Here is a 25,855-nt window from a genome sequence, read left to right on the forward strand (position 1 = left end):
ATTCCCTAATCTCATTCATACTCTGGCCAGAGATTCAAATCATATCAGAGAGTATTCTCCTTCAAGCGGCTTGAAGGTTAGAGATCCCTTGTTGCGCATTCACTTGTCTCCATAGTTAAGTCACTTGACCCCAACGATGCCGTGGACACCCTCCTGTTGGAGTGACTTTGACATAATCAAAGATCAAGGTCTTAACCACAAGACAACTATGATGCCTCAGGTCAAAGGACTAATTTGCATTATCCCAACCATGAGTTCTCATGTGACATGGAATATGAGAACCCTTCGTTGATCGCGTTCAGTGAACTCATTCTCTATTGAGCACCTACCGTACTTGTCTTGATGTCACACACACCAATGACTCGAGACTAATCACTCTCCCTGAGAGAAGACATAGTACGTACTGATCTTAACAGACTGTCAACGCCCAATTGGCAATCCTATGATCTGGAACGTTTAGGATGTGTCTACGAAAGAATGGTCTCATGAATCTAACTTCATTAGATTACATTCTCCCAATCACATATTCCTTGGACTTTATCGTTTAAGCATATAACATTTATATGAGACGGCTCAAACAATAATCTTTGCCCTTTATATGTAAAACTAGATTAGTTTAACATGTGAAATGTCCGTAAAGTATTATCACATGATTGGCTTTAGGGCACATTTCCAACAGATGCAGTTGCTCAGCAAGTGGCGATGCTCTCTAATGATAGTGAGAGAGTCCCTTTTATAGAATAAGGGCTCGCTCCTCAATACATAAGTGATGGGTTAGGAGTGATGCTCGCGGCAAGGCAGTTGCTCAGCTGGCGACGATGCTCTCTAATGATGGTGAGGCAGTCCCTTTTATAGAATAAGGGCTCGCTTCTCGATAGATAAGTGATGGGTTAGAAATGATGCTCGTGGCGAGACGGTTGCTCAGTTGGCGGCGATACTCTCTAATGAAGGTGAGTAAGTTCCTTTTATAGAATAAGGGTTCGCTCTTCAATACATAAGGCTAAGAGTCTTTCTCTAATGAAGGTAAGGGAGTCCTTTTTATAAAATAAGGGTTCGCTCCTCAATACATGAATAATGGGTGCTCTATAATGAAAGTGAGAGAGTCCATTTTATAGAATAAAGGTTCACTCCTCAGTACATAAATAATGGGCTAAATCCCCCAAGTATTTTTCATGAGGCCCAGTTGCGGAAGCCCAATATATGGTACATAGTGTAGTCCCCCAAGTCTTTAGTCAATAGAGTCCGTTGGCTGGATACTTCAAATTTAATCCATGTATGGGCCAAAGTGGCGGTTGTTCAGAGGCGGTCTTTGTATACCATGCACTGAAGCTTTGTAGGTGAAGCTTTGAAAGTGAAGTTTTATAGGTGAGGCTTTGAAAGTGAAGCTTTGAAGCTGGAGCTTTTGTAAATGAAGCTTTCGAAGTTGGAGCTTTTGTAAATGAAGCTTTCGAAGCTGGAGCTTTATAAATGAAGCTTTCGAAGCTAGAGCTCTTGTAAATGAAGCTTTCGAAGCTGGAGCTCTGTAAATGAAGCTTTCGAAACTGGAGCTCTGTAAATGAAGCTTTCGAAGCTGGAGCTCTCGAAGCTGGAGCTCTCGAAGCTGGAGCTCTGTAAATGAAGCTTTCGAAGCTAGAGCTTTGTAAATGAAGCTTTCAAAGCTGGAACTTTTGTAAATGAAGCTTTCGAAGCTGGAGCTTTGTAAATGAAGCTTTCGAAGCTAGAGCTCTGTAAATGAAGCTTTCGAAGCTGATTGACATGAGTGTGCTCATGAATGTTTATGTTGATTAACATAAGTGATGCTTATGGATGTTGACATGAGTGATGCTCATGAATGTTTATGTATGATTGACATGAGTAATGCTCATGTATGATGGTGATTGTCATAAGTGATGCTCATGTATGATTTTTTGGAGGACGAGTTGTACTTTTGATCACCTGGTTGGTGATAATAACGGCAGGCTGCTGAATAATTTTGGAGTACTAAACGTACTTTTGATCACCTAGTTGGTGATAATAGCGGCAGGCTGCCGAATAATTTTGGAGTACTGGACGTACTTGATCACCTAGTTGGTGATAATAGTGACAGGCTGCCAAATAATTTTGAAGTACTGGACGTACTTTTTATCATCTGGTTGGTGATAAGCAAGTGGGTGTCCAGTCAAACAAGAGATCACCATGAGCACGTGGCTCATCAGTCTATAAGTTAGTAGACTTCTTTAATCAGCAACAATGTTGATCAGTGGATCTAGTTGTTCAATAATTCCTAACAATAAATGACAGTATAAGTATGACCGTATAATGAATAAATCAAATTGACAAAGTTTGTCAAGGCAAAAATATTGTACTGTGTGCCTTCTGTGAATAAATGATTTATACTGTTGTGTGATAAATGACATGTTGCATAAATCAACAATATATTAGACAATGCCTAAATGTGTGTGTATATATATATAATCATGAATAAATGATTTCTTCAGTTGTTTGATAAATGACATGCTGCATAAATCAACAATATATTAGGTATTGCCTAAATGTGTGCGTGTGTGTATATATAATCATGAATAAATGATTTATTCAGTTGTTTGATAAATCACATGTGTATAAATCAATAACGTGGTAGTAATCATGTGATATCAGAAATAATATTATTTAATCATAAGTCATCATGACATAAAAATAATAAAATTATTATTTTATAATTAGTCATCATGACAAAAATAATAAGATATTAAATAAACAATGATAATTTTAAACAAATCAACCCAAAGATAAAGTGCTTATCTTTTTCCATGTGGGTGGTCGACAGTTGCAGATTGTTGGTGCGTACTGGATCATTACAAATCTTTTTCCATGTGCGTACTGCGCCTACTGAATGTTTTACCTTTTCCTTTCTCTTTATTTTTCTTTCTTTTGGCAGATGGCAGACAAGGGAATAATGAATTATTATGAGAACAGGAATCTTATTTCCGCTTTTCTAGTGGCTTCTTCAGAAAAGTGGGAACATGCATGATGAAAGTTTTCTTTTTCAAAAGTTGATGGCATCTTCTAATGGCTTGCCTTTACCGCACCTATTTTTTCCTGTACATGCCAATTTTTAATGACTTGGGTTTGGGAACATCATCGACAACATCAAAGCCTTTGAGTAGGGGCATATCGGGAAGTTCATCCATGAACATGTGCAGCCTGGTCAGATTTACAAGCTGCTCTTCCGCCCATGAAGTCTCCAAAAGCACCCCTAACAAAGATATTAATAACACCAAAACTCCTGTTGGTATATAGAGCCGCTATGGGCGAAAGGTTGAAAGGGAAGCTTATTGCTGATGGAGCCAGAAAGGACATCTGTCCACTGCACTTTCCTCGTTTCCGCATGACCAGGAATATCACTACTTGGTTCACTCGATGCTTCACATTCCTTAGCATTCCTGAAGGCAATGGTGATGTGGAGATCTGATAGTGGAGGCAGTGGCGGATGCTGACCTCGCGAGGTAGGTGGTGCTCAGGTGGAAGAGAGAGAGCAGGATGTCACGCAACAACAACAACCAGACTAGTCGTTAAACAGCAATTTCACGACTTCTTTCCATCAGCTCGGGAATACTTCCCCACAACCATCTTTATGATGTGAAGATCGATATCACAAGTTTATTAAATCACGTGCCCCAGTGGATTATTGAAGAAGTGTAGGCTCATGCTGCTTCTCACTCCATTACTGATTTGTAGAGAGAGAGGGATAGAGAACTGGTCTTGATCGTCGGCGGTGCTTCCTTGACGGCGAGCTTGAAGCACCGCTAGAAGCAGAAGCACACTCTATAGGTCTGTTTCGACATGGAGGATGACCTTGTTCGGATCGAACTTCGAAGCTAGAGGATTCAGATGAGATTCGCCCGCGTCAGTGTCTGGTTGGTTGGTGAATTTGAAAGATGGATGGGAGAGTACGAAGAGTGTGAGTATATTGTAGAGAGAGTGTGTGGGTATATGATCTCTTAGGTTTTTGCAGATTCACGGTGGATATTGTGGTGAGGTTTCACAGTGGTGAGATGAAAAAATGAAAAAGAACCGACATAGCTTTTCATGTCATTTCCCACAGACGGCGCCAAATGTTGATGCACAAAACCGGAGGGGTCTTAGAACAACATAAATTCGACCGTGAATGTGCAAGAAAGTAAAGAACATAAGATGTATCATGGTTCATCCCAATGTTTGAGCTACGTCCACACTGATGTTGATTGTATTTCTCTAAATGGTGAATATACAAGAAGGCTAGAGGCAGTGTGCTCTCCAGCCTATTTTCTATGTTTGCCCTTTTTGAGATGTTTTCTCTCTTCCCATGGTCTAAACCTTGACCTCCCCTAATGAAGAGATTGAGGAATCCCTTTATAGAATAAGGGCTCATTACTTATTACATATTTTCCCCTTCATTTATTACATAATTACATTTGAGTCCCCCAAGTATTTATACGATGTCTAAATACGGAGACCCTAAATATGATACAAACATATCTCAACATCTGTATTACTTAGTGATCAAGAAATATATCAAGAACTTTCATTCTCTCTCTCTCTCTTCTTTGAGCTATTCTCTCTCTAAACCTTTTGTATACAATTCCATAGATTTACTTACATTTACATGGTATCAGAGCCATTGTTGCCTGCGCTAATCTTCGATCATTCTCCTCTGCTTTCGCTCGGTTCGAAGGTGTCTTCGCACTCATCAATTTGTCTTCGGTATCCCTAATTCTCTTCGTCTTCTTGTTAATTGGATTTCTAAGGTTTCTTGGTTGATCATGATCTTCTTCGATCATCTTCTCTATTTCCTTCAATCTTGCATACCAACTGTTTGTTATAATTCCTCACTGAGTTTTTCAAACGAAATTTCAATGGTGATTGCAACTCAACTTCAACTTGTGCAATCTTCGATCACGGCTTTAATCTCCACCATCTCGACTTTGGTGAATGTCAAATTGGATGACTCCAATTACCCCAATTGGCACTTTCAGATACAACTTTTGTTAGAGAGCAATGGTATTATGGGGTTTGTTGATGGCTCGCACCCTTATCCTGCTCAACATCCTGTTCCTTCTGGTGAATCTGGTATACACTCTGGCTCTACTACTTCCGTTGAAACAAATGAATTTGTAGTTTGGAAAATGCATGATAGGGCTATAATGCAATTGATCATTGCTACTTTGTCACCTGTTACTTTGTCCTGTGCAATTGGTAGTACGACCTCTTGAGGTCTTTGGACTCGTTTAAAAGAGCAGTTCTCCACTGTGTCTAAGACTAGTATTTTTCAAATGAAGTCTAATCTTCAGACAATTAAGAAAGGTTATGATTCTGTGTCTCAGTATCTTCATCGAATTAAAGAAGCTAGAGATTACTTAGCTGCTGCAGAGGTTTATTTTGCTAATAAGGACATAGTTATCCTTGCTCTTAATGGGTTACCCTCTGAATACAACACATTTCGATGTGTTATTCGGGGTCGTGAGAATGTGAACTCCCTTAAAGAGTTTCGATCTCAGTTGCTAGTTGAAGATATCACTATTGAAAACTCTACAACTACACCCTTTATTACTGCAATGGTTGCCAATAATGTCTCTCATTCTGGAATGGGTCAATCTTCTAATGCATTTGGACAATCTCAATTCTTTTATGGGGGCTATAAGCAGTTTAATGGGAATAAAAACAAGGGAAAAGGTTGGTTTAATCAAGGGGTTCGGTTCTATTCCCCCAAACAGTCTACTCAAACCCATGTGCTTCCTACACCACATCCAGGCATACTTAGTCAACCCCCAGTCCAATATTTTGGTAATCTAAGTGCACCATTGCTGCCTACTTGTCAAATCTGTAATGCTAATGGACACACAGCTCCATTCTGTTAGTCTAAACCTCCGGATAGAGACAAATGTCAAATTTGTGGCAAGCACAATCATAGCACATGGTACTGTTTTTACAATGACAAGGGTCCTAATTTTGGAGGTTCTACTCGACAGTTATATCCTTCTCAAGGGCACTCCTCCACCTATGGTGCTCCACATTATAATGCTTCATTTCAGCACTCACCAATGCTGTGAAATCCCGTCCCTGGATTTCACTGTTATAATCTACATATTTGTATTATTGAGGTTTTATATTATTTTTCTGCAATTTATATTAATTTATTTGAAATTAGGTTTTAATTAAACTAGTTATAAGGGTAGAAGTTTGGAAATTAATTATCTAAAATCCGTAGATCTTTCAAGGTCACGATTTATATTTTCGAATAGATCTCAAAGCCACGAGCGCATAAGCGAAAGCCGTTTGTGAGTCTGGATTATAACGGTATAGTTGCAGACATTTGAAGTTGTTCTACAAAACTATAGTTTTTAAATGAGTTAAACCCCTACCATGTGGGAAATTGGGCCGAGGAGAGGTGAGTAATATTTGTGGACCAATTAGAAAATAAGGGGAGGAACTCTCTGGAACTCTCTATGTTTTCTACTCCCAAATGATCTCATCAACTCCAAGTCTCAAGAAGGAAGAGGATTCTCAAAAACTTAAATCCCCATAATTGTAAAATATTAAGGGGGGAAGTCCACACTCTCACTCTTGCTCTGAGGCAGAGTCGCGAAGGGAGAATCTCGCTTTAATTTGCAGCGGTGGTCATCCAATTGCAACAACAACAACAAAGGGTGCTAGCTAGTGGTGAGGTTTTTATATAAATTTAGAATTCTATTGATCTGTATGATTGTGGTTGTTGATATTTTTTGGTGTTAAAGAGTGAAACTGTGGGTGCTGGCAAGTGGATATTTTTGGTTAAGTAGATAAATTCATGTATGCTTGCAAGGTGCTTTATTTAATACCCAAGAGAACTTACGCTTAGTTTGTTCTATGAAATTGTTGTATGTGGATGCTGAAACTTAATTGTTAGTAAACAACCAAATGTTAATGCGGATCCTTATTAAGTTCTATTATTGATAAGGTTATTAAATTGAGTTAAACCAAACCACTGTTTTGTTATATCGATTAACAAGCAAATGGTATTACCTTCTGGATTCAGGGTTCTGTTATATGAAATGCTTCTTTCGTTACCAAGCATCTAAACCTAGAAGGGAATTCTAGTTGAAATAACATCCTTGTTAATTTTGTGGTTATTTGAGTGATTTTGGTTGGGGTTTAAGAGTTTATAATGTTTACTAGTATTTATATTCAAATTATTAGTAAACGAACAATTTCTCTTAATATATATATTTGCCGCATATACATGTCAAAAAGGGATAGTGGCAAGAGTGAAGAGGTAGTATTTTAAGTTGAAAACCATTAACTTTATGTTGTGTTATTAAAGGATAGAGAAAGAAGGAAGCATATGAATAGAACCTTACGATGTTGATTGCTTAGATGAGAAATAATATGTATGGTTACTAGTATGAAAATGTGACTTGGTTTCATATATGTGTTTTCTATGAAAATGTGATTCTTTTATAATTGGCCATCAATCTATTTTATCAAATGTGAATTGATTCATAGATTGGTAATATTTGTGAAAAGGTGATTTGAAGTGCATATTGAAATGTTTATGAATTGTGTTATAAATATACATTTGAAATGTTAAGAAATGCGAGGGCTAGTAGGGGACCGTTACCCTAGTGTCACACAGGTTAGGTGACACCGAGGCTGCACCACATAGCAATGGTACATGGATGGTCCTGCTTGGTTAATCCACGTTAGGGGACCATACTATTTGTGGATCGTGCTTGGTTAATCCGCGTTGGGTGATCCTTATATCCTGGGTATGGCCATACACATTTAAACGTGATCATGCTTGGTTAATCCGCATTAGGTGATCACTTTCCAATAGTTATAGGAGTGACTCTGCTTGGTTAATCCATATTGGGGGGTCACTACCTATTTGATTATTTTCTCAGGGGTGATTCTGCTTGGTTAATCCGTATTACGAGGTCACTACCTACTTGGTTACTTTCTCAAGGGTGGCTCTGCTTGGTTGATCCGTTTTGGGGGGCCACTGCCTATTTGGTTACTTGCGTAGGCTTCGGTTGAACGACGTCTCTCTAGCTTTAGTTTTGAGTGTATCTGTGAATTTTGGCTTCGAGAACTTTGAGTTTGATTTAGAAAAGCCGTTGGATGTCCGTGTGACTCCTTTGGAGTTGCAAAGGTTTCGTATTAATTTCTTATGAATTATTTATATTCAAAGTTTATAAAATGTGATTGATGGTTGGTTTTATCATTATTGTCGCCTAGTTTGTATTATTGACGCTCACATGAGCTTCGCAGCTTATCTGAGTTGTTGTTTGCCCGATGCACCATTTCCATGTTGTAGGCACTTATTTCACATGCAACAGGTCTGGGTAATTATGAGAAACCGTGGGATATTTTGGTTCCGTTGAGTAGTTCGGAACCCGATGTTGTTGGATTCCGTTGAGTGGTGGTCTGGAATCATTTCTACTCTGCGATTCCATTGAGTGATGGTCCGGAATCGTATCCTGATTTGGATTCTGTTGAGTGGTGGTCTGTTATCCCTTCTACTCTGCGATTCCATTGAGTGATGGTCCCGAATCCCTTTTGGTGCCTTGGTTCCGTTGGGTGGTTCAAAATCCCCTTTTCCAGAGATGTAGTCTTCAGCCGAGCTGTGTCGCTCTAGCCCTGCATTTCGACGTGTTGTATGTGTTATTGATGATGTGATGGTTGGCATTATTGATTGATGTGATTATGGATGATGTTGGTTATGGTTATGGTAATTATGATTAGACTCGTTGAACTTTATGACTAATGAATATGATTGTGTCAATGGTTTCGAGAATCTTGTTAATTGAGTTAGAAAAGATGTTGGACTTCTGAGAGACTCTTTCAGGATTTTCTACGATTCGATTATGATTTCATAAGGTATGAATTTAGAAGATATGGAAATAATTGTTGTTACTTTGATCAAATTAATTAATTAATGCGGCTAGAGAATGGTTTTGTGTTTCGTCGGTTCTTAAATATGATGTATGTTGTGAATTGCGATATCATGATGAGACATAATGATTTATAAGTTGGATGGGAGAGAAATCATGTTTTCATGGGGATTGGTTATGTAGCCTGAGTCCAGGATTTTACATGTTGTCAGGTTATAATAAATGATTGAGGAATGCTATGCTTGAACTTAGTGGAATAAATGTCTGATTTTGTGATAAGTGAACTACGAATGACTTGATCCCTATTGAGGGTACGTAAGCAATCTAACGAGGAGGTTAGATGCAGCCATAGAGTAAACGAAAAATTACTTTGAAATTCGATTCTCGAGTTGTGATTTGCCATATCCCGGAGGCAGGTTATGTGAGATATAAGAGTATTTGGTGACGTCACGTGTCGATCCTGGACGTATGTCGGGATCGGGGCGTGACAAATGCAGTCTCCACATTTTCTTCCTCAACAACAATCTCCACAAGCTTTACATACTATGATGACTTAGCCATCTTCAGCACCATCTACTTCTTCTTCTAGTCCTCAAGTGTGGCTCACTGACTCTGGAGCTACTAATCACATGACTGCAGAACTGAGCAATCTATCTCTGGCATCTCCATATCCTACCTCTGAGATCATTTAAACTGCCAATGGTAAAGGTTTGCCTGTGTCTTATATTGGTAGTACAGTTCTTAATGTTTCTAAACTAAATTATATGTATCTGATTAAGCTCAACTATGTACTACATGTTCCTAAGTTGACACAAAACTTTTTATCTATGCATCGAATCTGTTTAGATAATAATTGCTGGCTCATTTTTTATGCCTTTTGTTTCTGGATTCAGGACAAGGCCACAGGGGGGATCATTTACAAAGGAATGTGCAGTAATGGACTTTATCCCATCCCTTGCCTTTCTACATCCTCTCATGCAACACATTCCGTTCCAACTCAAGCTAAAGCATTTCTTGGTCAACATATTCATTCTACCACTTGGCACAATAGACTAGGTCATCCATATAATAACATTGTTTTTTTTTTTATGTTAAAATAAGCTAATATCCCTTGTTCAAAACCTTCTTTACCTGTAATGTGTTCTAGTTGTTTGGAGGGTAAGTTTTGTAAACTTCCCTTTTCCCTAAGTACCAATAAGGCTGTAAAACCTTTTGATGTTGTTCACAGTGATCTTTGGGGTCCATCTCCTTCTGTTTCCATTTATGGTTACATATATTATGTGACTTTTATTGACGAATGTACAAGACACTGTTGGCTGTTTCCATTGATCAATAAATCTGATGTCTTTGCTACATTTGTTGCATTCTATTCTTTTGTTCTTACTTAGTTTGCAACCACTATTCAAATCCTACAGAGTGATGGCAGGGGAAAGTATGTGAGTAAGGCATTTCAGTCATTCCTTATAGACAAAGACATTACCCATCAAATTTCTTGCCCTAACACACTCGAACAAAATGGTTTAGCTGAGTGAAAGCATAGGCATATTATTGAAACAACTTTGACCCTGTTACAAATAGCTAGGTTACCTGCAAGTTTTTGGTCTTATGCATGTCAAACATCTATATACCTCATTAATAGAATGCCCACTTCTGTGCTTAGAAATAAATCTCCTTTTGAACTCTTGTTTGGACATATTCCTGTTATTTCACATCTCCGAATATTTAGATGTGCTTGTTATCCATTGTTAAAGCCTTATAATGACACTAAATTACAAGCCAAAACTACCAAATGTATTTTTCTGGGGTATGCTACCAAATATAAAGGCTATATATGTTATGAGGTTCCTACACAGAGAATTAATATCTCTAGGCATGTGGTATTTGATGAGAATCAATTTCCTTACATAGACTTGTTGGTCCACAATAAAACATCATCTTTACCTTTTGTTATTCACAGTTCATATCATCCTGCACCTGTAATTTCCAATGATAATGTTGTTTTGCATGTGCCTACTTCTCATTCCTCTTGAATATCCCTATCATCTCATTCATCTTGTGACTCTTCATCTTTACCTGCTAATCCTCCTATATCACTCTCTCCTATTCCTTCATCACCAATGTCCTCTCAGTCCATTACTGGTTCTTCCCCTTCTAGTCCTCAAGTCCATGTGGCACATGTCAATAGTTCTGATGTTTTACCAGAATAACCATTTGGTCCTGATACTTTGCAAGTGGTGTTAGAGGTTCCCCCATTTAATTTGCATCTTATGCAAACTCGGAGCAAGAGTGGTATTATCAAGAAAAGAGCTTTGTTAGCTACGGTTCAGGAGTCTGAGGGTAATGATTTATCTTTCATTGAACCAACTTCCTACAAATCTACAATTAAGGATCCAATTTGTTTTAAGGCTATGCAAAAGGAAGTTAGTGCTTTGCATAAACAAGGTACCTGGAGTCTGGTGGTATTACCTTCCACAAAGAACTTGGTGCAGTGTAAGTGGATATTCAAGATCAAGAGACATTCTGATGGTACTATTGCAAGACATAAAGCTAGATTAGTAGCTAAAAGGTTCAGTTAAGAACCTGGAATTGACTATGGGGAAACATTCAGCCCTATGGTTAAACCTACAACTGTTAGGTTAGTATTGGCTCTTACAGCTCAGTTTGGTTGGTCTCTTAGGCAATTAGATGTAAAAAAATGCCTTTTTACATGGCATTTTAGAAGAAGAAGTGTACATAGCCCAGCCTCCTGGTTTTGCAGATGTTAATCATCCTACTCTAGTTTGCAAGCTCCATAAATCTCTATATGGGCTTAAGTAAGCTCCCAGAGCTTGGAATGATCGATTCACAAAGTTTTTGCCTCAATTGGGGTTTCAAAACACCTATTTTGATTCTTCTCTCTTTGTTAAAAAGGTTGATTATGGTATTGTCATTCTCTTGCTCTATGTGGATGATATTATCATCACAGGGAGTGCATCTGCAAATATGCAACAGGTTATTACCGCATTAACAACTGAGTTTGACATCAAGGATTTAGGGGATTTGCATTTCTTTCTGGGCATTCAAATTTCAAGAACTGCAACTGGTTTATTTTTGTCTCAATCTAAATATGTGTTGGATTTTCTAACCCTGTGACACTCCTTGTTTGCCCTACAACAGACTTCCCAAGGATAATGGTAATCTTTATCCCAACTCGACTTTGTACAGAAGTGTGGTAGGTGCATTGCAGTACCTCACATTTACGCGACCTGATATAGCCTTCTCAGTCCACCAAGTGTGTCAGTTCATGCAAACACCTATGGTTGCTCACTTTACAGCAGTCAAACGAATTTTGAGGTACTTAAAGGGAACCCCACATCATGGCATATGTTATTCTAGAGGATCCCTTCAATTAAAGGCTTTTAGTGATGCTAACTGGGCAGGAGACCCTAATGACCGACGGTCTACTACTGGCTTAGTTGTGTTTTTAGGGAATAGTCCTATTTCTTAGTCTTCTAAGAAACAATTGACAGTATCACAATCCTCCACAGAGGCTAAATACCGAGCTCTGTCATCCACCTTTGCTGAATTAGACTGGATCCAACAATTGTTAGCATTTTTACAGGTTCATTCACCTTCTACACCTGTTTTATTATGTGATAATTTGTCCGCTATTGCTTTGCCTTTTAATCCAGTTCAACATCAACGCACTAAGCACATTGAGATTGATGTTCATTTTGTGAGGGAAAGGGTTGCAAAAAAACAGCTATCTGTTAAGTTTGTCTCATCCAAAGAGTAGTTTATTGACATTCTGACTAAAGGCTTGAGTTCTCCTTTGTTTCATACTCACTGTAACAATCTCGTGCTTCGTTCATCCAAGCATGAGTTTGCAGGGGGATGATAAAGTATAGAAGTTGATGTATAAGATGTTGACACTTGTAATTAGATTAGAAGTTCTGTAAATTAAGGCAGTTAGCCTTGTTGTTGAAAGTGTAAAAATATCTCAACATCTATATTACTTAGTGATCAAGAAATATATCAAGAACTTTCATTCTCTCTCTCTCTCTCTTCTCTGAGCTATTCTCTCTCTAAACCTTTTGTATACAATTCCATAGATTTACGTACATTTACATACTACACATATGATTGGCGAACTATTTTATGCACAAAACTTAGTTTAAGAATTCAAGCTCTCTAGCATTACCTTTAGTAAAATAGCGTTCGAGAAAATAGTGTTTGAGCTTCCCTATAGTTTAAATGTAGACATTTGAAGAAACTAAATCAGTTTTCTTTTTCTTTTTTATTAGAAAGAACTAAGGCATTTTATACTCAAATTTATCAGTACCTGCAGATTGTCCTGAAAATTAAAATTTTCTTCTTCAACCACTGTGTTTCGAGTTTAAATACTTCCCTCTTCTCTTGATATAAATTAATATAAAATGTCGCTCGTAATAAAATTAAGATTAAAAAGATTGTCAACTTGTGTAGCTCTCTTTTGGATACCATGTACTATTGGACCCGATTAAACAAAACCAATGATTTTTATCAACTAGCTTGATCATTAGCTCCAATTTTCTATTATTTAAACAAAACCAATGATTTTTTTTGTTAAAAGCTCTATTTTTCTATTATCCTGTCAAACATTGCTGATCCAACTCCCTTAATAATAATAAACTTTAGAAATAAAAATTTGTTGATCCAACTCCAATTTTTTTATTTATTGAATTTGATCAGATTTCACCTGGAGAGTTGGATGGTATATATCATTGTCAGCAAAAGGCACCTCAACCGTTGGTAGCTAAAAGTTATTGAATATAAAAACATCTTGGTCTTTCGTTCCGTCATATTCCTAATATTATAATTTATAAAAAGTACACACTTAATTGAGAACATGTTAGCCTCGCAGTATTCGCCGTATGTTTTGTGAGATTGATTTGAAATATGTAGAAAATTCATAGATATAGTTGAATACTCTCCATCTTTTAATATGATAAGTTATAATTTTTAAAAAAGAAAAAAAAAAGGAAAGAGAAAACTGGAGATTCAACCCATGCATGTCTTGTGCGCGCAACGTATGATGTAGGTGTTAGTGGTTATATATCTATTGCAATAGTGCCCAACCTTTTTAAAGTCAACTCTCAAAACGGTTGGATATTTATGTTTATTTTGTTTTCCCACGCCAAAACTTATAAAATCTTTCCTATGCCCTATCTTATTAGAAAAAGGACCCCTGATCTCCAGATGAGCTGTGAATTCAAATCATCAAGGTTTAGCCTGCACTATGAGAGATTTTTCGATATACTTGATACACTGTCATGTGGCATAACAATTTCACTTAAATTATCACATACATTTGTTGTATTTTATAAATATACTTTAGAAGTAAAACATATCAATCATGTCGTTCACCACATGCGGAGCCAATTAAAGGCCTACAAAGGTCACTTGAATAAACATAACCTAATCTCATATGTGCTTAAGGATAAAGAGCTTCAAGACACTTGGGCTTAAAGGTGCATGTCATTTCATTGTTTGCCTCAAGTTAGATTGATCCTCTTATTAGAAATTCTCACCATTGTTGTCCACTCCTATTGTAATACGTAAAATAATACATTACATGGTAAGTGTTTTAAACAAGGCTTTAATTTCTTGATGTGAAATTCATTCTCAACAAAATCCATATTCATTGGATAAAATGAGACCTGTTCCCTGATCAGTCATTACAATGCTGTCACAACCAAATCTGGAATTAAAGATATAATTATTTTTCATTGATGTTACTACCAGGAATGTGCCGATTTCATATTATATATATTTGATTTTTCCAAAAATTTAATTTTGCTGTAAATTAATTGGCTCCTCATTGTATATACATCTAACCTGCAAATAAATGTACTCAAATATTATGTTAATGCCATATTTGTGAACCAGCAAAATTATCACTGGCATGCTTTTTTCCTTTTTTATTAATCGCGCCGGCCGTTTCTTTTAATTTGAATTTTCTGAAAAGGAAGTTAATCTTAAACATGGTCAACCAAACACATGCATGAACAAAGTAACTCCTAGTCAATTTGCCATGGTGTTCTTACCATCGTTTTATTTTTGCGGTCAAGCTACTTACCATGTATTACCAAGCAGAAGCGTTTATTCCAGCGGTGGATATATCTCATAAAATTATTAGATTTTTGGATAAGAAAGCAAAATAACAAAAAGAAATGGGTCAGATAGGAATATCACCACAACTATGGTAGACTTATGGTACTTAATTAGACTTAAATTTAAATTAAAAATTTTTAAAATAAATTCGAAACAAAGAAACTTTCCTGTGCTTACTTGTAGATTTAATGTTACAGCTAGGGATAGCTACCAAATGCATATCCGTATATTGACTTTGAATTTTTCCCTTTTTTTGGACTTCCACACCTTCCTCCCCTCACTTTATATATGTGTGTGTGTGTGAGAGAGAGAGGAGATCTCAGTATTGTTAATAACCTCACCAGTCATAACCTCCTCAACTTCTCTTTGATTTTGCAATGGAGGATCTTGAGATATCAGAGAGAAAAACACCTGCAGATCATTCAGCCATGGACGACTTTCCTCCGTACCATTTCAGATGTCCCATTTCTATGGAGCTCATGAAAGATCCCGTCACCATCTCCACTGGTGTCACCTACGAGCGTAACAACATTGAGAAATGGTTCTTCTCCTACAAGAAGAAAACTTGTCCTGCCACAATGCAAAGCGTTGAGAATTTCGACATGATTCCAAACCACACCCTCAAGAGGCTCATTGTTGCATGGCAAACCAAAGAGGATGCGAAAAAAGCTATTTGCTCAACATCATCTACACCAAGGCCTTCAAATAAACATGACGAAATTCAAGCGCTTCTCAACACAATCGTGTCATCCCCATTCAAGGTAAATCCGATTAAGAAACTTCGTTCCATCATCGAGATAGATGACGAGACGCAAAATGATTTTATTCGATCAAACGGGGTCGAAGTTCTTGTCCAAATTCTTGAACAAATTCTCTTGGAGAGCTCGGATTTCACTACTTTTAGAGCTTGTGAGGAGGCTCTTTGTACTCTTCACCAACTTCCCATATTGGAAGAAGGGAAAACATTTAAATTGTTATCGAAGCAAGAATCAACCAGATCAATGGCCATCATGCTTCAGCGAGGAAGCACTGAGGCACGGCTCCATACCATTACCATATTCAAGAAGATGGCGAAAACCCAGTATGATTGGAGCTTCGTGATACAAGATCAAGGTACAGATTTTTTTAAATCCTTGTTGGAGCTTGTTTCGGATGAAATATGTAGCAAAGCAAGTTCATGTGCCTTGGAAGTCTTGATAGAAATATTGACAGCATCAAAGAAAAACAGGCTGAGGGCAATTGAAGCGGGTGCAGTTTGTGTCCTCATAGTGTTGTGCGGAAGCGGCATTCAACTGTAAGTGAATAGTAAGACAGAACAGAATAAAAACAACACCAACAAGAACACCAAGATTTATACTGGTTCGGCAATGCCTACATCCAGTTTGGAGACGACGGAGTATTCCACTATAATCAATGAGAACATACAATAGTGTTTATCACTCAATTTCCCAAAGACCCAAATAACCCCAAGCTCTCACACTTACAATAGGAAGAGAAAACCAAAAATACAAAACAAGACAATTTGAGAAAATTCTTCTCTATGCCAAATGGCTTCTTGCTATTTTTCTCTCTTCCTTGTTCTTCTCTACTTCTCCATGCTTATGAGCTACACCTTGCTCTCCTTTTATAGCCAAAGAAAAGCTTCTCAAAGACATCAATGGCCAAAGGCCTAACATCAAGTCAAAAAGAATTAGGCATAAGTGCATCCAATTTTGGTTTCCCACATGTAGCATGCCATCCAACAATTTTGACCACAAAAGTAGCCCAAAGATTTGGACTTTGACTACATGTTTGAGTCAATAATCAACAATCTCCACCTTGACTCAAACCCTCTAAGTAGAACTCCAAATAGTCGTCTCCCAATCCCCCATGGGGCAATCAACAAATTTTACAAATGCCAATCAAGTCTAAGCAGTGCTTAAACTTGTGCAACGAAACTGGCTTTGTTAACATATCTGCAGGATTGTTAGCGGTCCCAATCTTCTGAAGAAGAATATCTCCCTCATCAATAATCTCACGAACAAAATGGAACCTCACGTCAATGTGTTTCGTACGTGCATGATGAACTTGATTCTTTGCTAAATGAATAGCACTCTGACTGTCACAATGAACATCCACATGGTCTTGTTGAACCCCTAAGTCATCAAGCAACCCTTGAAGCCAGATGGCTTCCTTTATAGCTTCTGTCACAGCCATGTATTCTGCCTCAGTAGTCGACAAAGCAACTGTAGATTGCAGAATCGACCTCCAACTTACTGGACCTCCAGCAATAGAGAATACAAAACCAGTAGTGGACCTACGCTTGTCCAAATCACCTGCGTAATCAGAATCCACATATCCAACAACACATTTACCAGTAACTTTATCCTGCTGGAACAATAAACCAACATCCACAGTACCCAGAATATACCGTAGAATCCATTTCACAGCTTGCCAATGCCCTTTTCCTGGATTATGCATATATCTACTGACAATGCTAACAGCTTGTGAAATATCAGGCCTAGTACACACCATAGCATACATCAAACTACCAACAACATTTGCATAAGGAATTTGAGCCATGTACTGACTCTCTTCAACAGTTTTAGGAGACATAGAAGCGCTAAGTTTGAAATGAGAGGCAAGAGGTGTACTAACCGGTTTTGAATTTTCATTCATCCTGAAACGTTGTAGTACCTTCTTCAAATACTGCTTCTGACACAGACTAATCTTGCCCTTCGCTCTATCTCTTTCAATTTCCATACCTAGTATCTTCCGAGCTTCTCCCAAGTCCTTCATCTCAAATTCATTACTTAGTTGAGTCTTCAACCTTGTAATCTCCACTTTGCTCTTACATGCTATAAGCATATCATCAACATATAAAAGCAGATAAATGAAGGTTCCATCTTGTAGTTTGCGAAAGTATATACAATGGTCATAGTGACTTCTTGTGTACTTCTGCCCGATCATAAATCTATCAAATCGCTTGTACCATTGTCTTGGAGACTGCTTCAAGCCATACAATGATTTTTCCAATTTGCAAACCCAATTTTCCTTTCCAGCAACCTTAAAACCTTCTGGCTGAGACATATAAATCTCTTCCTCCAAATCACCATGTAAGAACGCAGTCTTGACATCAAGTTGGGCCAACTCAAGGTCAAACTGCACAACCAAAGCCAACAGAATACGAATAGAAGAATGTTTTACTACAGGAGAAAATACCTCATTGTAGTCAATGCCTTCCTTCTGAGCATAGCCTTTAGCTACCAATCTGGCTTTGAATCTTACATTGTCTTTTCCCAAAGATTCCATCTTTTTGGCATACACCCATTTACAACCAATTGCTTTCTTCCCTTTTGGTAACTGAACCAGATTCCAAGTCTCATTTTTATGAAGAGATTTCATCTCCTCATCCATAGATTTCTTCCACAACTCGCACTCTGAACTCATGACAGCTTCTTTGTAGGCGGATGGAATATCATCTTCAATAACGGGAAGTGCATATGCCACAATATCAGTAAATCGAGCAGGCTTTCGGATTTCCCTTCTCGATCTTCTGGTTGCAATATAGTCTTGTTGCTGTGGAGGCTCTTGGGTAGGTGCCTCCTCTTCATCATCCTCATCCTCATCATCAGAATTAACTGTAGGACTAGTGTTTGAAACATCAGACCTTACTGGAACAACTGGAGTCTTCAGTAACTCCACCTGCTTTGAGCTCCTCATGGTTTTGGTCGCTTCAGTTTCACCTTCATGCTTGTTCTGATTAACCATAGCAGCCTCATCAAAAGTCACATCTCTGCTTACAACAAATTTCTTCTCATCTGGACACCAGAGTCGGTATCCCTTCACGCCAATGCTAAAGCCCATAAATAGAGCTTTCTTTGCTCTTGGATCCAACTTGCTTTCTCTGACATGATAGTAAGCAGAACAACCAAATATGTGTAAAAACTTGTAATCAGTACAAGGTTTACTAGACCATACCTCCATGGGCGTTTTGCCCTCATTCGCAGCAGCTGGCAATCGATTAATGAGATGGCTTGCATAAGTGAGTGCCTCAGCCCAAAACGCCTTGCCTAATCCAGCATTAGACAACATACACCGAACTTTCTCAAGCAAAGTACGGTTCATGCGCTCCGCCACCCCATTCTGTTGCGGTGTCTCCCTAACCGTGAAGTGCCTCACAATACCCTCATCTTGACAAACTTTCAAGAAAGGATCAGACTTATATTCACCCCCATTGTCTGATCTGAGAGTCTTGATCTTTCGACCGCTTTGCGTTTCAATCATCTTTTTCCACTTCAGGAATATCTTCAAGACTTCATCTTTACGCTTCATGGTGTACACCCATATTCTTCTAGAGAAGTCATCAACAAAGGAGACAAAATAATGGCTACCTCCCCAAGATGCATTCTTGGAAGGTCCCCAAACATCAGTGTGAACATAATCAAGAATGCCCTTAGTGTGGTGAATAGCAGTGCCAAATTTTACTCTAGTTTGCTTACCCAACACACAATGCTCACAGAATTCCAATTTGCATGCCTTTGCACCTTTCAATAAGCCTTGCTTCACCAATCCTTGCAACGCTTTTTCACCAGCATGCCCAAGACGCATATGCCATAACCTCGTGGTGTCTGTGCTATCTGCGTCAGCAGCTTCGGTGACAGCTGCTCCACCAATAACTGTACTCCCCTGCAAGAAATACAAGTTATTTCGTCTTGTACCTTTCATCACCACCAGTGCCCCGTACACAGCTTTAAGAACTCCACCCTCCATGGTGATCTTGAGACCCTTGGATTCCAATGCACCCAGTGAGATAAGATTTTTCTTCATATCCGGTACATACCGAACATCACTTAATTCTCTGACTGTTCCATCATGCATCTTCAAACAGATTTTGCCTATCCCTTGTGTTTTGCAGGCATTATTATTACCCATCAAAACAACTCCACCATCCAGCTCCTTGAAATTAGAAAACCATTCCCGAATGGGACACATATGATAGGTGCAACCTGAATCCAAAATCCACTCATTTGAGTGACCATCAGCATATGAACTAGCCAAAGCAAACTCGAAATCATCATCATCTCCAGATTTTGCAATATTTGCTTCAGAACCCGCTTTCTCCTTCTCTTTGTTCTTCAATTTGGGGCAGTCTTTCTTCCAATGACCCTTTTGGCGACAAAAAGCACATTCATCTTTAGCAGGAAACTTCCCTCGTGACTTTGAACGAGATTTTCCCCACTTCCCAGATTTTCTTTCCTCTATTCGACCCCTTGCAACAAATGCCTCGGTTTGTGAATTGTGAGTCTTCAGTTCCTTCTTACGACACTCATGATTCACCAATGCCGCAGACACCTCATCAAGTTTCACCTCGGATTTTCCATACAACAGAGTAGTTGTCAAATGATCATAATCATCAGGCAATGAATTTAACAAACATAGTGCCTTGTCCTCGTCAGGAATTTTCACATCAAGGTTTGCTAAATCAGCAAGTATTTTATTATAATCATTGAGGTGTTCGTGCATAGAGATACCTGGACGATACTGAAATCGGAAGAGTCGCTTCTTCAAGAAGAGACGATTTTCTGCGCTCTTGGTCATATACTTATCCTCCAATTTCGTCCATAACTCCTTAGCTGAAGTTTCCTTCATATACGGGTATTTCAACTCCTTATCAAGGAACGATCGAATAGCAGCACAAGCATGAAGATTAATTCGCGTCCACTGCTTGTCATCAATATCTTCTGGTTTATCTTCCAGAACCATATCCAACTCTTGTTGATACAACACATCCATAACTTCACATTGCCACATACCAAAATTATTAGAGCCATTGAATTTATCAACCTCTAACCTTGTAGTAGTGGTTGGATGTCTATTGGATGTAGACGAAGACGATGTTGACCCCTTCTTTACAGATTCGTCTTTATCTCCAGCCATCTACTCGGCACTGTTCACAAATACGGCACTGTTCACAGGTACTGTAGCAGTTCACTGTTCACAGACTGTAGCACCAACACTATTCACAGAACTGGGCTCTGATACCACTTGTTGTGCGGAAGCGGCATTCAACTGTAAGTGAATAGTAAGACAGAACAGAATAAAAACAACACCAACAAGAACACCAAGATTTATACTGGTTCGGCAATGCCTACATCCAGTTTGGAGACGACGGAGTATTCCACTATAATCAATGAGAACATACAATAGTGTTTATCACTCAATTTCCCAAAGACCCAAATAACCCCAAGCTCTCACACTTACAATAGGAAGAGAAAACCAAAAATACAAAACAAGACAATTTGAGAAAATTCTTCTCTATGCCAAATGGCTTCTTGCTATTTTTCTCTCTTCCTTGTTCTTCTCTACTTCTCCATGCTTATGAGCTACACCTTGCTCTCCTTTTATAGCCAAAGAAAAGCTTCTCAAAGACATCAATGGCCAAAGGCCTAACATCAAGTCAAAAAGAATTAGGCATAAGTGCATCCAATTTTGGTTTCCCACATGTAGCATGCCATCCAACAATTTTGACCACAAAAGTAGCCCAAAGATTTGGACTTTGACTACATGTTTGAGTCAATAATCAACACATAGAGCTACTGCCAGACTCCAACAGATCCAAATGTGAGAAAATGTTACAAGTGATAAAGTTGTTATGTGAATGTGCTGAGGGAAGGCAGGCCTTGGTGGAACATGGTATGGGCATTGTTTCCATTTCTAAACAAATGTTGCATGTTTCCAATGCTGCCACCAAGATTGGAGTGAAGATCATATGGTTGATATGTAATTTTCATCCGACCGAGAGGGTATTGGAGGAAATGTTGATTTGTGGACCAGTGAAGAAGCTTCTGACATTGTTGCACATGGATGGCCGATCTTCTACAAAGGATAAGGTGGTGAAGATCTTCAAGATGCATGGAAATTCATGGAAACGATATCCATGTTTCCCTTGTAATTTGAAGGACTATTTGGGATTTGTTAATGATCCTCGCTAATTAGGGTTTTATCTTCTTTCAAGTTTTGTATTAATTTTTCAAAACACACAGCAAAATACAGTTAATTTTCTCATGAAAAAAATTTGAACTGATATTTAGTATTGTGAGGGTCTAATTAATGATTTAGAATTTTATATATATGATTCGGATATTGGTTCAATGGTGGTATAGTACTATTTTATTTTGTGTTGCTCAGGATATATATCCTTTTCATCGGTGGAACTGCATCTACCCCTAGATATGCTTTCTAAATTTCCTTTCACCTTTCTTTTGGCTGCAATCTCTCTCCTGCTAATTGTTTCTACTTAACTGGAGTAAGTTTTAGTTTTTTTTTTTTTTTTTTTTTTCATCAGAGTAAGTTTTAGTTCAACTCATATAGAATATGAGTCTTATGTTTATACGTATTGAGCTTGAAAACAATTTGTAGTTGAGTAAATCATGGAGGCATGTGAGTGTACAACAAGGGATCTCTAACCTATACTCTATGATATAATTAAGCGTCTCTAGCCAGAGCACATGAATGAGATTTGAGAAGTACATTGACAAGAGGATCAGATCAAATAGTAGACATGAATAACTATCAACCAAACAATAATTAGGAGTATTGATATAGAGAAGATCGTATTGAAGAATACAACGGAGTTGAGTAAGGACAATAAATGGTTTAACTGTTTATGGCTAGAATTAATTAATATGTTAATTAATAAAACTAATAAGTTTGTTTTAGATCTCGAGTTAGTATTAGACCTCAAGGCCTAATGGGGTTCGAATAGTCAAACTCATTAACTTAAGTTGTATGACAACTTAGTAACTAAAACTCAAAAGGTCCAAAAGCCCATAGGCTTTAGGCATAACCATGAGAAGGGAGATGGTTTTCACTTATGTTGAAAGCCCTGTATATAAGGAGAATTATATCTCCACCTTTCATTAGGGGTTTTTTGAGGCAAAGAGAGAAAATATCTCTCTCTTTTTTTTTCTTTTAAGGAGGTCGGCCACATGGAAGAGGATTGCTTGCATTTTTTTCCTCCCATGTCACTCATCTTCTTCCTCAATCATCTTTAGTGTCGAAACGTAGAGGCTTCCTTCTTTAGTGGCTTTTGAGAATCCAAGGAGCCAAAATGATGAAGATGAAGGCTATAGAGTCCAACGCAAATAGAGGAATGAAGGCCCTCACTTTAGATAATTATCCTTTGCTTATGCAAAGATGAACTACAAAGGTATAAGAACTCTCAACTCTCTTTGTGAATTTCAACTGAGTCTTTAGTTCACCACATTAGTTGGCTTTAAATTTTATGGGTAAAGTTTTGTTTTGAGTGGATATAAGTTTGCTTCTTCCATTTAATTGTTAAATGCATGTATGATGTTGCTAAAATAAACATAGCATAATCAATTTTTTTTCTTCAGTGTCTTGTGGCGATTCGCACGATTGCAAGGTGGTGATGTCAGCATGTCAAATGACGCTTACATCGTCATTTAAGGATGCAACATATTCCCAAGTTTGGTCGTCTACTTGACAGACGCACCTTGATAAAAATCATGTCTGAACCATCGAACGAGTTGGGATGGAGTGAGGTGATCGTTTGAGTTATGGGATAGGATCCCAATTGAGCTTCAAAGTTAATGGTGTCATGCTACTTCGGCGTAAATAAAAATAGTTTAGCCCCACAGCTGACCTTATTTTTTTTATGGCCCAAACAGACGCATTATGGTTGTGCAACTTCATTGTTGTGAGATTATCGTGATGTAAATGATTCCAATGTTTAAATTCCAACTTTGTAAATATTATATCGTTTATTAGACATAATTAAAGAAATGATTTTTGAACTTTAAGTGGAATTTATAATAAAACATGTAATTATCAAATTGCGATTTGAGATGCACTGTTGGTTGTTCCAATCAATTGCGTCAATCTTTGTTGGTTAAACGTAGAGCCAAATGAGCATTTGGCCTCAAAATATAAAAAGAGGTAGAGACAAAAGAAACTTACACTATGTTTAGATAAAGAAATTTAAGATTACTAAGAAATTTTAAAATGATGGAATTTTATTCCATAGAATTTGTGAATTTTATTGTTTGGGTAACCTAAAAGAACAATGGAATTGAATACGAAATTTGTTGTTTTTAAACTCTCAATCATAGAAATTGGAAAATGACACCTATTTACATGGAATTTAAACTTGGGAAATAGAGGTCCCAAATTCCAAGTTTTTTTCCATGCGGAAATTCAAAATTTTTATGTTTATAAATCCAAACAAGGGAATTGATGCATGTCAATTTATAAATTTTGTCTTTAATTCAAATTTCAAGTTTATTTCCCTTATCCAAACATAGTATTATAGTTAGATAACAATTCTCCATATAAATATAAAATAAAATAAAACAAAAATATCATTGTTTGGTGAAACCAATTCAAAATCGCAATAAACCGAAACCAATTCAAAATCGCAATAACTGAACCACATTGGTCTGTGTATTGTTTCTTTGTCTATTTGCATTATTGTACTCTTGTATTTAGATTTTTAAAACGTTCAATACGAATTTTTCTAGTTCTAAAACATATTTAGTTTTGTTGTCAAACTCAATAATTTAACCTAGTACTTACATGCATTTAATACAACTACCTGTCTACATGTGGACGGAAATTTGACATGCATGGTTGTGGCATTTACCTGTGAACCGGAACCGTAGTCCATCGACGATAAGCATAATTATCTGCTCTAAATGAAGCTAAAGAGTCAGCAACCTAATTTTCTTCTCAATAAATATGTGTACATAAAAACTGCATTCTACAAAGTCGAGATAAACAAGTCTTCCAATCCACGATAAGGAACCAAGGGACCGCATTAGGAGCCTTGAAAAAAATAAAGAATAGCCAACATAGAATCAGTTTCAATCCATATATGTTTCCAGTCTCTGACCCAAGTTATACGCACAGCCTCAATAAAGGCAAGAGTTTCTGCTACAATTGAACTTACAAAATTCGTATTTGAAGCAAAACCACTAAGTACCCCACCCTCCGAAGAGCAAAAGGACCCCCAAATCCAGCACGTCTGTTGGCACAAGAACCATCAATATTAACCTTAAGCCACCCATCGATCAACAACTCCAAAACACTGGAATAAAGGATGGAGCCCAATAAAAAGTGGCAAGATACCCAATAAAGAGAAAATAGGCAACACTAAAGACGATGAGCTACAACTCAAGAAACACACTGAGGCCGAGTCACGAAACCGAGCCCGCTAGCCAGCACTTGGTATAATCCAATGAAGCAAACTTGCCTCAAACCAGAGACTTAAAACTCATACATAAGTAAGGTTCTAAACAACGCTAAGCAGTAGTCGGTCGATAAGATGTGGCCTAGCGCATAAGCTGCCAGGCGGGGCCTAGGTGGACTAAGAGGATTTAAGTAAATTTGTTATATATCATATAAAATAAGTGCATATTTATTCTTAAAAAATACATAATTGTAGGGGGATACATAAATTGCGAAATAAAATGACATATAGATTATATAGTATTAGAACATTGTGAAAACATGGGAAACAAACATATAATGTGTGTTCATCCAAGTATTCAACAAGTCTCTTACATTTTATTGAAAAAAAAAATGCAAAATGAAAGTTATTGATTGTATGTCTAAGTCTAGGCAGTCTAGGCGATCTTTCTTAATTTTCAAATGCTAAGGGATTAATCGACGCGGTGGCCAGCAACTTAATTCCTAAGTGGCACTAAGTGAGAATTTTTAAAACAGTAATATAAGTCTCTGGTGAAGTTAAGACCCAAATTTGAGTTTCAAATTTCGGTTTTTAGACTTTGGGATTTCCAATGAATTTGAGTGTTCAGTTGAAAACAAATTTAGAA

General features: G+C 37.7%; 1 protein-coding gene across 1 annotated transcript; it reads left to right on the forward strand.

The window, feature by feature from the left end:
* The first annotated feature begins 15,397 nt into the window (after nucleotides 1–15,397).
* LOC103406441 (E3 ubiquitin-protein ligase PUB23-like) lies at nucleotides 15,398–16,318 on the forward strand. The gene has a single exon (XM_029105477.2). The coding sequence runs from the start codon at nucleotides 15,398–15,400 to the stop codon at nucleotides 16,316–16,318; it is 921 nt and encodes a 306-aa protein (XP_028961310.2).
* The last annotated feature ends 9,537 nt before the right edge of the window (nucleotides 16,319–25,855 follow it).

The sequence above is a fragment of the Malus domestica genome, chromosome 07 (assembly GCF_042453785.1).
Source record: "Malus domestica chromosome 07, GDT2T_hap1".
NCBI lineage: Eukaryota > Viridiplantae > Streptophyta > Magnoliopsida > Rosales > Rosaceae > Malus > Malus domestica.